This window comes from Staurois parvus, unplaced genomic scaffold (assembly GCF_062004578.1).
Source record: "Staurois parvus isolate SC_StPar_1 unplaced genomic scaffold, SC_StPar_1.0 ptg000135l, whole genome shotgun sequence".
Taxonomy (NCBI): Eukaryota; Metazoa; Chordata; class Amphibia; order Anura; family Ranidae; genus Staurois; species Staurois parvus.
In genome coordinates, this window is record NW_028317931.1 from 1122205 (window position 1) to 1139951 (window position 17747).

The 17747-nt window shown below is 43.5% G+C and overlaps 1 protein-coding gene across 1 annotated transcript in view; it reads left to right on the plus strand.

The window, feature by feature from the left end:
• The first annotated feature begins 10741 nt into the window (after positions 1–10741).
• The window catches only part of LOC149465982 (protein NYNRIN-like), a 92669-nt gene continuing 85663 nt past the window's right edge, over positions 10742–17747 (plus strand). The window contains exon 1 of the mRNA XM_089673105.1: positions 10742–10859. Within this exon, the coding sequence (XP_089529231.1) occupies positions 10742–10859 (118 nt within the window). The remainder of the gene's footprint in view (positions 10860–17747) is intronic.

Consider the following 17747-nt stretch of genomic DNA (forward strand, 5'->3'; position numbering starts at 1 on the left):
CAAAACTTATGTATGAAAAATAAATATTATGTCAACATGGAACTCACCGAGTTTTAGATTTTATAATATATGTAGAAAATAAAAATGTAAACTACCACTATAATTTAAAAATAAAAAAAAATACTTGAATATCGGACCACACCTGGATTTTACACAGTGGAAAGATCGGTTTCTGTGGATTGAAAAAGCACGCTTCGTCTCTTTTATTGTGCGATCATAATTTTATCCATCTGGTAAGAGGCTTGGATATCGGAAAGCACTTTGGCATATTGAAGCACTTTAATGTTTTCATTTATCTCCAAACACTTTAAGGCACCTGGAGATTAAATGAAATCTGGATTATATATGGACTTTATTGTTTTACTTATGACAAATATTTATTTGGTATAAATTATGATCTCATGTTCATATTGCACAAGTATATTATAGTTGATTCTTGGTTTTTATTTATATTGCACAAGTATATTTGTATTTAGAAATTTATTTGTATAAATTTAGCAATTAAAGGGGCATGCACATCTGTTTTGTACATTTTTTCCACTATAATTTACCTTTAAGACTTATTTACACTATAGGTGGCCCTCTAAAGAATGATCTGTGGTGAATTGGTTTTTGACAGGTAGTGAAGAGGCATTATGTTGCCGCCTTACCACCTGATTTGACCCCTAAATACCCATGCCGTATGGAACATGGCTGCGGGACAGTTGCATAGAAGCCATTGGAACGGGTTGAGTTTGGTAAGCAATACTGCCTGTTGAATGTGTCGAAGGGAGAAGAATTTTTTATGTATACCCTGAAAAGTCAGTCTAAGGCCTCTTTCACTTGGGCGGAATCCACATGCTCAGCAGGAATCTGTCCGCTGATCCCCCACGGAGCAGAGCAGGTGGATGAAAGGTCCATGTCCACTCCGCTCTATGAGTGGTCAGTTGTAAAGGGACCAGCTGTCCATTCACATCCGACTGCCCTCAGATCTTCCCCGATGGAGGGAAACGTATCCTCTTCCGTTTCTTTTAAGCGGATTAGAGCATATTGGAGGAAGACAGCGGCAAATGGACACAAGTCCTTTACATCTGCCCCTCCATACAGGAGAATGGAGAGTCCGATTGGGGCTGCCTGAAATATGGACAATGTGAAAGGGGCCTTAAAGTTTAAATCCATTTTTTATATTTCTTTTATTGATTCTTTGGATAAAGTCATATATTTAAGGCCTCTTTCACACGGGCCGACTCCACCAAGTAGATATGCCTGCTCAGTGGTGGATCTGTCTGCTGATCCTTGCTAAACAGGCAGATGACAGGTCTGTGTTCTCTGCAGAGTGGACACGGACATGGCCCACTGTTCTCTATGGGGTGGTTATTTATTTATTTATTTCAGGTACTTATATAGCGCTGTCAATTTACACAGCGCCAGGGGTGGACTGACAACTCATGGGGTCCCTGGGCAATAGGGGATCATGGGGCCCCTGTGTCCTTGCCCAAACTCAAAAAAGTCTATGAAAAAGGTACCAGGGGCATCTCATGGGGCCCCCTACTGACCCTGGGCCCTCGGGCAGTGCCCGAGTTTCCAAATGGTCAGTCCGCCCCTGCACAGCGCTTTACACATATATATTGAACATTCACATCAGTCCCTAACCCTGGATGTAAACGGACTGCCATTTACATCCAACTGTCGTCCAATCTGATCCACTAGATGGATAGAGAATGGATGCTCCAACCATCTGTTTTTAGCGGATCAGATCTGATGTAGGTGGGTGTAATCAGACACATGCCTGTTTACATTTGCCTTGCCATAGAGGACATTGGATGGTCCGATCGTGTCTGCCTGAAAAGCACACATGCAGATCCAAACGGTAGGGCTGCTGTTAGAAACCACAGGGCCCTATACAGCTAACCTGACAAGCATCCCCCCCAAAAACAAAAAAAACACAGCTGTCTATGCTTCAGTTATGAATGAACACAGTGAATGATCAGTACTAATCATTCATTGTGTTAATTTAGGAAAGGAAGGGTGGCCTGGGCAGCAGGGGGAAAAGTATGGTGGGTGATGGGTGCGGCGGGGGTGCAATTACTGGAACCGATCCCCCGTATGGCTCTCTCTGCAGCAAGTGAAAGCCAGTGGAAGTGAGAAGAGAAGAAGCCAGCTTTCAGCTGCTGCAGAGAGAGCCATACAGGGGATTGGATCTGGCAATTGCCTCCCTCCCACCATGCTGATCACCCTCCGTGCCCACATCTGATTCACCCAGCTGCCTGGGCCCCTCTGCTGGCCTGGGCCCCATACAGGAGGACTGGTGGAACCCACTTATCCACAGCCCTGCCGACCGGTCCACCCTTACGAAAGAGGCCTTGTCATATTGCAAGCACCTGTTCATTGTAATGTAAAAATATCTGTTAATCCTGCCAGAAACTGCAGTAATAATGTAGTAAGATAATGTGGAGTGGAAAAGGCAATCAATTTTCAGCTTTACTCGTACGTATTGTTTGTATGTTACATTATTTCAAACAAAATCCCACCGATTTTAGGCATCTCTCTAGTATAGTGCTACAAATTACAGAAAGATCTCTTATTCAGCCAGAACCAGAACATGTGCCTTCTGCATAATAACTCTTATACCTGTTCAATATTTCATAAGCCTCGGTTCAAACCTCCACTTCATAAACTCCAGCGAAAGCATGCTAGAGCCGTCGTTGCCATAGTGGATGACGAGTGTTCGCCCTAAAGCCATGAAGTTAGAGCTCTGAGATGAGTTTTAAATGGTCCAGTGCCCTATTGGTTTCCACACATTTAGAAACCCCTGAGGGATACATACATTATTGCACTTACATGGGGAATGAGTTCACACCATGCTTGCGTGTTCAGTTGTTTATTCAGAGGTGCATTTGTTTTCCAATGACCCGATATAATTGTTAGTTTTCACACTACTGAACCAGATTAAAAAAAAGATTGTTATTTAGATTAGACTGTGAACTGAGTATTTTGTAATGCACATACAGCAAACGCAAGTCTTGCAAAGATGACAGAATACAGGAATAGCAATGAAAATTGAATATAAAGAGCGCTACTCGCCTGCTGAGCATCTGAAGAGCATGCCTGAACATCAGAACAAAAAAGCATATACTAACCATATAACTAAACTACTGTGAGAACAGCGTGCAACAGCTCTACAGCGCCTTCCAAACTTCAGACTATTTAAAGTGGTTGGAAAGGCTAAAGGTTTTTACTGTAATGCATTCTCTGTGAATTTGCATCCACACCTTGAAAAACAATCCATTTTGCTTAAAATAGAAATGAAAGGCAAAACATTTGTATATACATATAGAACAAAACATTTTAAGTACCTTTTTCCTCTGTTCTCAGCTGCATAAGGAGCTCAGTGAGATGGGGGGAGGAGAAACAGCAGTACACTGGTCTTCACAGTGAATGCCTGTGCAGGGGGGCGAGGTGTATTAGCACAAGTCTGATCATTGGAGGAGAGCAGGCTGAATTCTCAGCACAGCCAGAAAACTGACCACACTGTTCTCTCATGCCCAATTTTTATGAGGAAAGCAGAAGGACTGGCTGGAAGACCAGGCATTTCACACAAAGGAAGAAATACAAAGAGAACAGGAGAACAGGATACTTTTTTTCTTATACAAGTACATGGTACAGCAGGCACATATCAGGAATATAAAATGTTGGGTTAACATATACTTTTTCATACCCCCCCATATTCTTTTCTTTTTCTTTGTCCCCCCCCCTCTCTTGGATACTCACCCAGTCATTGGATACACTGTTGTCCTGCTGACATCTTTCTGCCAGTAGATACTGCCCAGGGGCAGACTGGCCATTTGGAAACTCAGGCACTGCCCGAGGGCCCGGGGTCAGTAGGGGGCCCCATGAGATGCCCCTGGTACCTTTTTCATAGGCTTTTTTGAGTGTGGGCAAGGACATAGGGGTCCCATGAGCCCCTATTGCCCGGGGGCCCCATGAGTTGTCAGTCCACCCCTGATACTGCCATCTTACTTGTGACATCATCGAGAGACCCTGGCTCTTTCAGGTTCATCTGGTGGGGTCTTGAAATGATGTGCCACTAGGCTAGCCCCCCTCCTACTCCTGAATGAATGACTAAAGGCCTCCTGGAATATGTGACATGCATAACCCAGGAGGTCCAGTGAACATTATGCATGTCATTCGTCTAGGCCAGGGGTTTCCAAACTATGGCCCTCTAGGTGATGAGGAACTGCAAGTCCCATGAGGCCTTGCAATACTCTGACAGCCACAGGCAAGACTCTCAGAGGCAGAGGCATGATGGGACTTATAGTACTTCAAAAACTGGAGGGCCATAGTTTGGGGACCCCTGGTCTAGGCAAATGATGTGCATTGAGGGGAGGGGCCATGCTATTTTGTCCCCAAAAAAGTAAGTAAAAAAAGAAATGCCAGATTTGTGAAAGTGATGTGAGGAGCTGTGGAGGGGGGTAAGTTCATGTAGAGGGCGAAGGCACATTTTAAGGTAAAAAAACCTTTATGTGAAGCTAACCCCACTCCTCATAAATACTTACTTGAGCCTAATCCCAGTCCAGCGATGTGCCCGAGAGCAGTCGCACTGCTCACTCTCTCCTTTCGCACTGGACTCAGGGAGAGCAGCGGGAGCCATTGACCTCTGCTATGTATCAAATACAGTGACAAGGAAGCAGGGGGTAGGGCCAAGCCAAACTGTGTGTATCCATAAGGAATGAACTTGCATGTGTACCCCCCTAAGCAATTGCAGGAGGAGATACACAGACATGAGAAGAAGAAATTCGGAGCTGCCCTGTGCAAAACCATTGTGCAGAGCAGGTAAGTATAAGCATAGCAGAGCCATACAAAGCAGTGTGCTTACAGTGAAGCACACACACAGCCCCCATAATACAACAGCACACAGTTAACCCTTTGATCACCCCACATGTTAACCCCTTCCTGCCCAGTGTCATTAGTACAGTGTCAGTGCTTTTTATTAGCACTGATCACTGTATTGGTGTCACTGTGGATGTCAGTGACACCAAGTCAGTTCCACCCAGTGTCAGAATGCCCACCGTAGTCCCGCAGTCCCACTATAAGTCGCTGATTCCCACCATTACTAGTAAAAAAAATAAAAAAAAGGGGGAGTGCTAACCATATAAACCACTGTTTATTAGTGTATTTATTAGTCATTTATTGGTGCAATGTCACATTGGCCAAATAAGCCAAATTTTTTGGGCCAGCCAGGCGCCTTTCTTCAAGGAGACATGCAATGATGTGAAACATGTACAGTATATTGTATATATAAGTGAACACAGAACCAAATACCCACCCCTGTGACGTCATTGCAACATAATCCTGCCTAAAAAACCTACAATGCTATGCTCAAAGTATGCACATATACAACCTACAATGCTATGCTTAAATATGCACATATAAACATTCCATCTAACCAAATAAAGAAGTGTAAAGGGTACCTTAGAACCCGGAAATGCCATGTAGGCAGCGAGGTAAATTAAGAATTCAGCAGTGGCATTATTGTTGCCTAGCAACCTCATGTGGCTCAATGCCCATTCATCTTTAAGTACAGACACCCCAACCTACTCATCTACCTCCACATACCCTTCTGTCCCCAGACTTCAAATTCAAGCTGATTTTATGGCTTTGAAAAAATTCGGAAGCACTTTTTTTGGCATGCTCAGCACAACACTCGGAGGACAGGGTGAGTGGTACTTTGAACTTTTTTTTTCAAAGCTTTACATGTGCATTGCAGCATGGGTGGTAATACATTTGCAAAAGTGACTGGGTTCTATCATGTCCCATTCACACTAAAAAGCAGAGCATAGATGTGAACATAGCCATATAGGGGCTGATTTACTAAAACTGGAGAGTGCAATATCTGGTGCAACTGTGCATGGGAGCCAATCAGCTTCTAACTGCAGCTTGTTCAATTAACCCCTTGACACCGAGCACACGCAAATATGTGGCCTCTCGTCGTCTGGACCTTGACACCGAGCGGCCGCATATTTGCGTGCAGTTAGAAAATACATACAGTGGGGCAAAAAAGTATTTAGTCAGCCACCAATTGTGCAAGTTCTCCCACTTAAAAAGATGAGAGAGGCCTGTAATTGGCATCATAGGTAGACCTCAACTATGAGAGACAAAATGAGAAAACAAATCCAGACAATCACATTGGATGATTTGGAAAGAATTTATTTGCAAATTGTGGTGGAAAATAAGTATTTGGTCAATATCAAAAGTTCATCTCAATACTTTGTTATATATCCTTTGTTGGCAATGACAGAGGTCAAATGTTTCCTGTAAGTCTTCACAAGGTTGGCACACACTGTTGCTGGTATGTTGGCCCATTCCTCCATGCAGATCTCCTCTAGAGCAGTGATGTTTTGGGGCTGTCGCTGGGCAACACAGACTTTCAACTCCCTCCAAAGGTTTTCTATGGGGTTGAGATCTGGAGACTGGCTAGGCCACTCCAGGACCTTGAAATGCTTCTTACGAAGCCACTCCTTCATTGCCCGGGTGGTATGTTTGGGATCATTGTCATGTTGGAAGACCCAGCCACGTTTCATCTTCAATGCCCTTGCTGATGGAAGGAGGTTTGCACTCAAAATCTAACGATACATGGCCCCATTCATTCTGTCCTGTACATGGATCAGTCGTCCTGGTCCCTTTGCAGAGAAACAGCCCCAAAGCATGATGTTGCCACCCCCATGCTTCACAGTAGGTATGGTGTTCTTTGGATGCAACTCAGCATTCTCTCTCCTCCAAACACGACGAGTTGTGTTTCTACCAAACAGTTCTATTTTGGTTTCATCTGACCATATGACATTCTCCCAATCCTCTTCTGGATCATCCAAATGCTCTCTAGCAAACTTCAGACGGGCCCGGTCATGTACTGGCTTAAGCAGGGGGACATGTCTGGCACTACAGGATCTGAGTCCCTGGCGGCGTAGTGTGTTACTGATGGTAGCCTTTGTTACGTTGGTCCCAGCTCTCTGCAGGTCATTCACTAGGTCCCCCCGTGTGGTCTTGGGATTTTTGCTCACCGTTCTTGTGATCATTTTGACCCCACGGGGTGAGATCTTGCGTGGAGCCCAAGATCGAGGGAGATTATCAGTGGTCTTGTATGTCTTCCATTTTCTAATTATTGCTCCCACAGTTGATTTTTTTCTCATTTTGTCTCTCATAGTTGAGGTCTACCTATGATGCCAATTACAGGCCTCTCTCATCTTTTTAAGTGGGAGAACTTGCACAATTGGTGGCTGACTAAATACTTTTTTGCCCCACTGTATGTGCTGAAAGCGTGCACCCTGCGTGCTCCCAGCACCTGTGTCCAGATCTCTCCTTTCGATTGGAACCTTTTCCAATCATGTGACCGTTGTGATGGCGAATCACGGTGGTCACATGTCCCTAAAACCCCGCCTGCCTCCCGGCTTCTAAAACTCTTAAAGGGCCGGGAGGCTCTGGCGCGAAGTGGTTAAGCTTTGAAAAAAAAATGGAAGATTATTCGTTTCTGTGCAGAGCTGCACCTCTACAGCTATAGTAAATCAACCCCCATGGTAAATAATCAGATTTCTACTTGAAAAGGATTTCCGTGTTGCAAAATGTGCTAAAACTAGGCAAATGTGAATAGTCCCTATAGGATGGGGTGCAAAGGGATTCTAATTTAAAAAATAAAGTGGAAATAGGTTTAAAGTATTACAATGGTTATTTTGAGTTGTAGATAAAATAAGGATTGGTTGAAACCCCTATCAGGGTATTTTTCCAAGTTTAACCCCTGCCCACCTGCTGGAGACCTTAAGGAGTGTTTCAACGTGCTACCCAAAACTGAAACATCAGAGTTCAACCTTTTTCATTGTTATCTCAAAAAAGCAGGCTGTCTTTAAACTGTGTTACCCCAAGCCATATGCTATGAATCCAATTAATTCAGAAATGGATAACTAGCTACAGGTTAGCATAATGCAGCTGGCAGGATGACTAAATCCATGGAAAGAACATACTTATCTTGTGTTGTGGACAATCTGCAGGTTTCAATAAAAATTCACTGAGTGCTGCCAAATCTGAACTTACTTTCATCTGTGTTTTGGCCAGTTTTATAACCAATAAAAATAGTATAAATATATTAATGACATATGAAATACTCAAGGTTTAACTTGACTGCATTTAATCCTAAGGAGTTTCCATATTTTGGAATACAAAATATAAATACAGAAAAGAAATAAAAAGGGCTCACTTAAAAATATTTCATAAGTATATGTAAATCCATATCCCAAACTAGCATTTAACTCTTTCTTTGAATATTTTCTACACCATAATACAAACTTAGTTTGCATTAGGGAACTTTCACATTAACCTCAGCTATGTTTTGAGCCTCAGCCCTCCGTGGTTGAGCTGTAGGGAGCAGTGGCAGACTGACCATTTGGAAACTCAGGCACTGCCCGAGGGCCTGGGGTCAGTAGGGGGCCCCATGAGATGCCCCTGGTACCTTTTTCATAGGCTTTTTTGAGTTTGGGCAAGGACACAGGGGCCCCATGATCCCCTATTGCTCGGGGGCCCCATGAGTTGTCAGTCCGCCCCTGGTAGGGAGTCTCTCTCTTTCCTTCTAATTGCTTAAACAAATGTAAGCAGTGAACTCTCCCTCTTGCCTTTTGCATCAATTATGATGGCTGGCAAGAGAGTGTGAGGAGGTAGTCCTTTTGCTAGATCTCTTGGGATAACTCATAGATCATTACCAGGCAATTCTCCTCTAAACTTCTATGTCAGACAAAAAAAGGTAAATCTGTCACAATTCATGATTATCAAAGTGAATTAAGCTAGACCTAGTCAGCTTTGTGGTTTCTTACTTCATGGCTACTTGTTATCTACTCCGCCCATCAGTTCTGCAACCAGGAGGAAATGTGGGATTAATAATGAACTTCACCTTTCCTTCTCCCCCAATGTAATTTTTTCCTCTATTACCTGATTTCCTGGGTCATCTTTAGAACACATACTCACCCGCCCAGCAAATCTAGTGTTGTCCTGCTGTAAGTCATGGAAAGCCACCACATGTCTGGTCCCATGTCGTTATCTTCTTTGATGACATCATCAGGGAGCCAAATGTCTCTTCCAGCTACTAGCAGCTGGCCCACCAATGAAAGTTCCACTGCACATACACAGTGTGTTCTACATACCCCTGAAGCCTCCTGGGAATCATATTGTGGGTATTTCAGGAGGCTTTGGGCAGGAACAAGGACATCATTCTCATATAGATGAGAAAGGCAGAGGTGTGGACTGTGCTCCCCCAAGGAGGGTATATCCACTAAAATAAGTAAATAAATAAAAATGATTGCCATTTGCTGAAAGTGGAGGGAATAGGATTAAAAAATGTAGCTGTGGTTAAACTGCTTTGAATGTTTACCCAAATGTTTACCTCTAACCAGGGGCGTACTGACAACTCATGGGACCCCCGGGCAATAGGGGATCATGGGGCCCCTGTGTCCTTGCCCAAACTCAAAAAAGCCTATGAAAAAGGTACCAGGGGTATCTCATGGGACCCCCTACTGACCCCGGGCCCTCGGCAGTGCCCGAGTTTTCAAATGGTCAGTCCGCCCCTGCCTCTAACTTCCTATGAATGGAATCAGTTTTTCATCTGAAGATGCATTTGGATAAGAAGACAGAAGCACCCAGTGTCCACAGAAATACAACTTCTAAAGTATGGTTTACAGACATTTATTAAAGAGTAGCAACACGTGCATCAAGCCAATGCTTTTCGGGGGAATAGACTCCCCCTTCTTCAAGGCTGTTGCTGCGAACTATTTAATGGGACCATTACCCACGAATGGTTATGTTCAATCAATTTTTTAGAAATCAGAATGGCAGAATGATCCGACCATTCTGATTTCTGAAACCTTAATTGAACATAGCCATTTATGGGAATTGTTACCATTAAAAAGTACACAGCAACAGCCATGAAGAAGGGGGAGTCTATTTCCCCCAAAAAACATTGGCTTGATGTTTGTGTTGTTACTTTTTAATAAGTGTCTATGAAACATACTTCAGAAGTTGCATCTCTCTGGTCACTGGGCGCTCCTTTCTTCTTATCCAAGTTTACATGCTGAAATGACTGTAAGGTCGCACAGAAAAGGCAGAATCCCAATCCCCAAGAGGACCTATCCCCACCCTCCGTCACAGGGCACTATTCACCGGAAGGAAGTCCTTCCTTTTTACCCACACAAATACCCATCGAGGACCAGTGACCAATTCAGTCAGTTCAGTGTGGTCTCCAACACAATCTGAACATGCATAGAATATGCACACTAGTGAATTCATATGTCAGTATGCTCTCTCCTCCTATTAGTATAGTTGAATGCAGTTTCTTCCTCTAGTCTGAGCTCTTCTGCTCAGTAAACTTCATGAGACTGATACCAAATCAAACTCAAATCACTGCTTTAAAAGGCATTCATTCATGTATAATACACTGCATAATTCTGTGTCTTTCATGTCTAGAATATAGCTTTAATACACATTAAAGTGGTTGTAAAGGCTCAAGGTTTCTTACCTTCATGCATTCAAGCTTTCATGCACATCAAGAAATATGCACAAGTTCTATGTCTATCCGTTCTCATTGGCTGAGACAGCAGTGGTAGCCATTGGCTGTCCATCACAGCCAGGGAGCCAATGAGGAGAGAGTGGTGGGCCAAGCCGTGCTCCATGAATGGGCACATAGACCAGTATGTCTCTGCTCCGGTGTCCTCATAGCAAGCTGCTTACTATGGGGGTACTAGTCAAGAAGGAGGGACCTGGAGCTCCAGTGAGGAACCTAGAAGAGGAGGATAAGGATCGCTCTGAGGATAAGGATCGCTCTGTGCATAAACCATTGCACAGAGCAGGTAAGCATGACACGTTTGTTATTTAAAAACAAAACAAAAAAACAAAACTTATGAAAGGCTTGGTTTTTTTTTTCTAACTTTAAATGGGCTGTTCATTTAAGATAGATATTTTGCTTATAGGAGAAAACAGGTGGGCTTGGAAATCAAGAATAGCTGGCAGCTATACTGTAGATAAACCTAAGAATCAAGTACAAGACTTGGCAAACAAATTTAAAAGTGCAGAATGCTAATATACCAGAATAAATGAAAAACCTAGACTAGACAGGTTAAGCAGGATAGAGTATAACACTCAGCTGCGACTCTCCTTGTTTCCAGACAGATATAATAGTAATTTATTATGGCTCTGGGTCTCTGTAAAGCTGTCCTCTCCGCCATGTTGGTGCCGGAAAAGATTTATTGATGATAGTTCCTACCTAAATCAGCCAGATGGATAATTCCGCAGATTGCACATGTGTACTGCAAATTTAAAAGCACAGAATGCTAATCAGATGGGGTCACTGGGAGTCCAGAATAACTTTTCAATTAACCCAAAGTAGACTGGAAAATCTGTTGTATCCATAGGAGAAATTTTGTGTTCACTTAAAATATTCAATATCTTTGTTTTCTTTATAAAGATGCACCAGACTAAAATACAGGTTAAATATGCGTAAAAGAGCAATTGATATGCAAAAAAAAATAGACGCCTATATCTTAAGATGCTTATATATTGTCCAGTCTTTGGAAGCATTGTACCTTCTTTTTAGGAATTGCTTTCAATGATGTTATCAGGTTTGGACTTGTGTAGGTGTTACATATGGGAAATAAAGAGTTCTTTCGAACAATGTTTTATTATCTATACTTCTTGTTTAGACATCTATCCCTTGATGACCACCTTTAGGTACAGTCCCATGTTGCATCCTAATTTTAGCAGAAATTGGAGTTCACAAGCTGTGTCTCCTAAATGTTATACTTATACTTGAAGTAGATGTAAAGCCATTTACTAATGCCTCATTCATTCTTTAAAATGTTAATGTAATTTCTTAATTAATCTTTAATCTTCTTAAGTCTACAACTTTTATTAAAATACTATCTGATACACCATTTGTTCTGAACTGTCTCCCCAGGCACCCTCCCTACCCCCATCTCCATTTCCTTTAACCAGATCCACAGATAATTATGATAGCAATCTTTCCCCTGTATTCCATTGGGCCTTATTTTCTTTTATCATTTCTACTCATAATTACCTACATTCATTTTTGCCCACTTGCCCTTCATAAAATAAAAAAAGGAAAAAATTGGAGAAGGAAAGCAGAACTCGGAGTGTTCAGTCATTTCGACAATCCCGTGTTAACACTATGATTATGACAATTCAGCCTATCCACTGTCTCTGATTCCAATACTTTTGTTCCAATTATTACTGTACTGTTCTTTACTCATTGCCATTTTTAAAGTTCAACATCATATGTATTATTATAACCACCGGAACATATGCAATGTATTGACTCTCGATGCTTTATTTTCACCTTTTATAAATGTAACTCCCTCCAGGTTAGCTATATAGATTTTGTTGGTATCTTTTTTTTTAATTGAGGCTGAGTAGCAGCCTGGGATGAGTCAGTGAGGCAAGAGTTCACCTCAGGACAGGCTGGGAGGTTCTACAGGTCAGGACTTCTGGAGCCTTCCCACCCTTTCAGAAACTGGAGACCTTTCTGTAACAGGGGAGGAGGAGGGGAGGACGCCCAGCTCTGCATGTTTGAGGGACCTTGGCTAAGGCAGGAGGCTGGGCATGGTGACCAGGGCAATGACAGATTCTGGGGAAAGAGGGGAGTTGGGTGGAAGATGGAATGAGAGGAAAGCTGAAGTGTAGAGCTTGGGAGGGTGCCCCAGGGAAAGGAGCCTACCTACAGGCTGGTTGCTGGACAGGAGGATCTCTACTGCCAACATCTCCTGGAGAAGAAAACCTGTTAGCAGGGAAGGAGCCAGCCCAGCATAAGGCCTGAAGTGCATCCACCAATGCACCATGCTAACAGGTGAGGACAATGTGAGTGCTCCAACACCCCTTGGACTGAATAAGGAGAGAGGTCAATATACAACTAATCTTCACCCGGGACTGCTTAACTGCAAGCTCTTGAGTGAAGAGGAGGATTCATTTGGGTATACGGAGGTACAGCAAAAAGAGACAGTGCTATATTTTTGCAAGTCCACCTTTTTTGTGCATAGTTGCTAAGAAGTTCATCCTCAAGTTCTACAGTTCGTTGGGCATCCCATATACCCCTTACACTCCATCCAAGCTGTTAATTCCTAATCTATCTAAAGCAAAAAAAAGTGGTGTTTTTAGGTATAATTTAAAGTAATTTTTTTTTGTATTTGTTTCTTTTTTATTTGCAAACATGTTATACTTACCTGATTTGTGCATTGGTTTTGCACAGAGCAGCCCTGATCCTCCTCTCCTGGGGTCCCCCGCTGATGCTCCTGGCTCCCTATCCCCCCACGAATGCCCCCAGAGCAAGCCGAGCAGGGCTCAGCAACACAGAGCAGGACTTGGCAACACAGAACAAGGCTCAGGTGTGAACACACCGGAGTGCTCCCAGGGCAAGCCACTTGTTCATAAGACACACAGAGCGGGGCTCAGTTTGCCCCCCCTCTTCCTTGTCACTGGCTGTGATTGACAGCAGTGCGAGCCAATGGCTCCTGCTGCTGTATCTGAGCCAATGAGGAAAGAGAAAGCCAAGAGAGCCTTGGCTCTTGTGCACATCGCTGTATTGAGATCAGGCTCAGGTATGTATTTAAGGGGGCTACTGGAGAAACTGCATGCAGAAGGTGTTTTTTAGTAAAAAAAAAAAAAAACCTTATGCCTTTACAACCACTTTAAAGTGTATAAAAACCCTACCGATGAACTTGTTCTATTTATGCAATTGAACATATCTCTCGAGACCCAGTCTGTGCAGACAGTATGGCAAATTGCTGATCTGGTGGTATTCCCAGGCAATGTCAACTCATCAAGAAGATGCAGAGCGAAATTCAGTGTCATTTGTTTCAAAATTTGCATACTACAAGGATGTTTTCTGTGCATTTCTTGAAAGTGAAAGAGTAACACTATTCCTCTTATCTGTATGGGGAGAACTCTATACTCCATGATGGCAAAAATAGCAACAAGTGACTAGAGAGCAGGGGGAATTAGGGAGTACCTAACAGGGGACAACATTGTGCAGCAAAAAACAGGCTGGGGAGAAACAATCACTGGATAGAGAGAAAACAGGTGGCGCACACACCTAGTGCATTATCCAAGGTTTATTGTAGGAGTGAAAGAATAATAAAAATATACTCACAGACGAAGCATGTATCTAAAAAGCATAGAAAAATGACAATGGCCATAATGGCAGGCAAGGTGTTCTCACTGTCAGTGCGGTCAAATCATCAACAGCAAGGCTCTTACTTTCCATTCATCATACATCAGCATCAGAGCTTGGTCATTAGCTCTGAGGAAAGGGATTAGTTCCCGAAACGCATCAGCCATTTGACCGCACTGACAGTGAGAACACCTTGCCTGCCGTTGTGGCCATTATCATTTTTCTATGCTTTTTAGATACATGCTTCATCTGTGAGTATGTCTTTATTATTCTTTCACTCCTACAATAAACCTTGGATAATGCACTAGGTGTGTGCGCCACCTGTTTTCTCTCTATCCAGTGGCTGATTTCCCAGTCTGAGGAGGGCTGCACCCCTGAAGCATTTCCTTTGGTTGTCGCTGTCCTGGTACCCTTGGCTTCCCTTTTTGGCTGTGCATATCCTGAGGCTCTGGAGAGTACATAGGATATCCGGTTGGGGAGAAACAATGGAATGTCCCAAGGCAAACAACCACAGCAATAAACAACAATACAATGGGTTTCTGGTGGCATCACCACCATTAAAAGTGTTTTCTTATATTCTATCAACAAGTGCAAAAAATACCTTTTGATTTTGCCTAAAAATCTTGCTGAACATCCTGTGTACTCTACCTTTATACAAGCAGGGTGACAGAGATATGTTTGGGTCCAGAGATATGCCCTTAGAAGGAGGGAGGGTCCAGGAGTGCCAGTGGGGGATCCTAGAAGAGGAGGATTGGGGCTGCTCTGTGCAAAACCATTTCACAGAGCAGTTAAATATAACATGTTTTTTATTTTTAAAAGAAAGAAAAATACCCTTTAAAGCGGTAGTAAAATTATAAAAAAAAAAAATCTGCTGCAAGGTAAAAAAACTTACCTTACAACGAAGCCCTCCAGCGGCGTGCTGTCATCGCTATAGAGGCTTCCATCTTCACCTGGTCTTCCTTCTGTGTTCGCGAGCTCCAGCCATCTGACTAGCTGGGCTGCGTTAATGTCACTCCCGCACATGTGCACAGGAGTCACGGGATGGAGTGCAATGTTACTTGTAGGTAAAAATATACAAAGTGGGTACTACTGTAGCCTCCCTAGCGGTCTGATTATGTCCATATTTCTGTGCTCAAAGCGGTACATTTTTTTTGCATGGAAATATGTATTTTTTTATTGTAGGCCTGTAATTTTTAGGAATAACTCACTGAAATCTGTCCGTACAAGAGTCTAGTAAACATCCCGGGTATGTTAAAATTTGAAACACGAAATCATAAATTATAATTTAATAATTGATCATAAAAATAATAATATAATAATAATAAATTTAATTCAATAATATAATCAAACCAAAAACACTGAAATTTGAACTAGAGCGCCAAGTTCGCACATCACTGAGCAAAGACGCAAAATCGTTTTCAGTGTCTGATGATGAATATCCCCACAAATCATTATCACTCAATTCTGCAAGTAGTTCTGATTTACTATCGCTGTTCTCTAGCCGGTCTAAAACCGCTTTTAACCTAAAGGGACGCTTTTTGGAAGCCATGGACGTTTCTCAGTTTCCAGGCAGAAAGAACAATAAAAATGCAGGCAGGGCACAGGACAAAGCACTCGGGACAAAATGTATGTGAAATGGTTTGATACAGTAATGTTTTACTATATAATTTTAGTGAATTTAGTGAATGTCAATTTTACAACTTTCAAATTTCCCGCCAGTTCCGTCCCCCATACGTCCTGACGTCGCAGGGAACAGAACCCGGAAGACAGATGCCAGCATCGGCCGGAGGACGTTGCCGGGGACACTACAGGACGGACATCGCAGGAGCGCAGGACAAGGTAAGTGAAGAACAGATCCCGGAGCAACACTGCAGGGTATTCCCGAGTGTAGCTCAAGGTTACCGCTTTTGGTGCTGAAACTTTACCCCGAGCTACACTAGGGAATACCGCCAGGGAGGTTAATATCACTTTAAAGTACCTGTTAACCAGTTCTGAGCTGCACTATAGGAGAAATACTGCTACAAGGCGGCACGGGTGCACAAAAACACGTATGTATACATGATTTTGCAGTTCTGGGTAGGGGGCACGCACAAGCCCTACCTGCGCTGCCGATTGCTTGCTGGCACCCGGTGATTGCCAAGTATCTCAATACAGATCTCTCCCCTGTCAGCTCCTGTACACTGTTTTGTATGGCTCTGCATAGCAGAGCCATACAAAGCAGTGTGCTTTTAGTGAAGCACACACACAGCCCCCATTGTGAAACAGCACACAGTTAACCATTTGATCGTCCCACATGTTAACCTCTTCCTGCCCAGTACCATTAGTACAGTGTCAGTGCTTTTTATTAGCACTGATCCCTGTATTGGTGTCACTGGGGATGTCAATGACATTAAGTCAGTTCCCCCCAGTGTTAGAATGCCCGCCACAGTCCCTCTAAAAGTCGCTGATCGCCGCCATTACTGGTAAAAAAATAAATAAATAAGCATATATACTGCCATTTGTAAACGCTATAGCTTTCATGCAAACCAATTAATTTACACGTATTGGGATTTTTTTTTTTTTAGCAAAAACATGTAGCAGAATACGTTTTGACCTAAATTTATGATGAAATTTGATTTTTAAATTTTTTTTTACTGGACATGTTTAATAGCAAAAAGTCCAAAATACTGTTTTTTTTCTCTAAATAATCAGTCTTTTTTTATAGCACAAAAAATAAAAAACGCACAGGCGATCAAATACCACTGAAAGAAAGCTCTATTTGTAGGGAAAAAAATGACGTAAATTTCATTTGAGAGCAGCGTTACATGACCGCAAATTGTCAGTTAAAGTAACGCAATGCCCACAAAGAGAGCTTGTGTCAGGGATCTCCTCGATCCCCGCCGCGATGGGCTCGGCGCAGGCGCACTGCTCCACCCAGTACACGGGCCCTAGGTCCGGGCCGGCCGCGGCGTTCGAGTTCGCGCATGCGCAGTAGAAGCCGCGGCCGCCCGCTGGGCACCAATGGCAGCGCAGGGCGGGATATTTAAAGGTCCCTGAGCTGTCATTTCGTTGCCTTCTGGTCTTACCTGCTTCCTGTGTTCCTGTACCTGTGCCTAGTAAGTTATTGACCCGGATTGCCTTTGACCTTGCTGATTTCTCCTGCCCAGACCCTTGCTTGCCTGACCTCTCTCCCTGGATGCCCCTTATTAGATCTGACCTCCTGCTGCTGACCTGGCGTGTGACCCGACGATTCTCTGCCTGCTCCCTTGTACCTTACCGTCCTCTACAATACCGACTCGGCCTGTCTGACTACGCACTTGCTCAGCCATCCATCCATCCATCCCTTCGGGGTCACCCGACCTCCTCACATCTGGCTCTCCCTGGTTGGAGCCCCTGGCGAACACCACTACCACTGACAGGTGTGCTCAGTAGAGGCGACCTGGTCTCGGGGTACTACAAGTCCATCCCCACCATCAGGGGCCCTGGTGAACAAGTACCCTGGGGCTTAGACTCCGCGCTCTGGGCACGCCTGACCAGTGGAGTGCTAGTGGTGCCGCTCGGTGGTCCCTCACAGTACCAG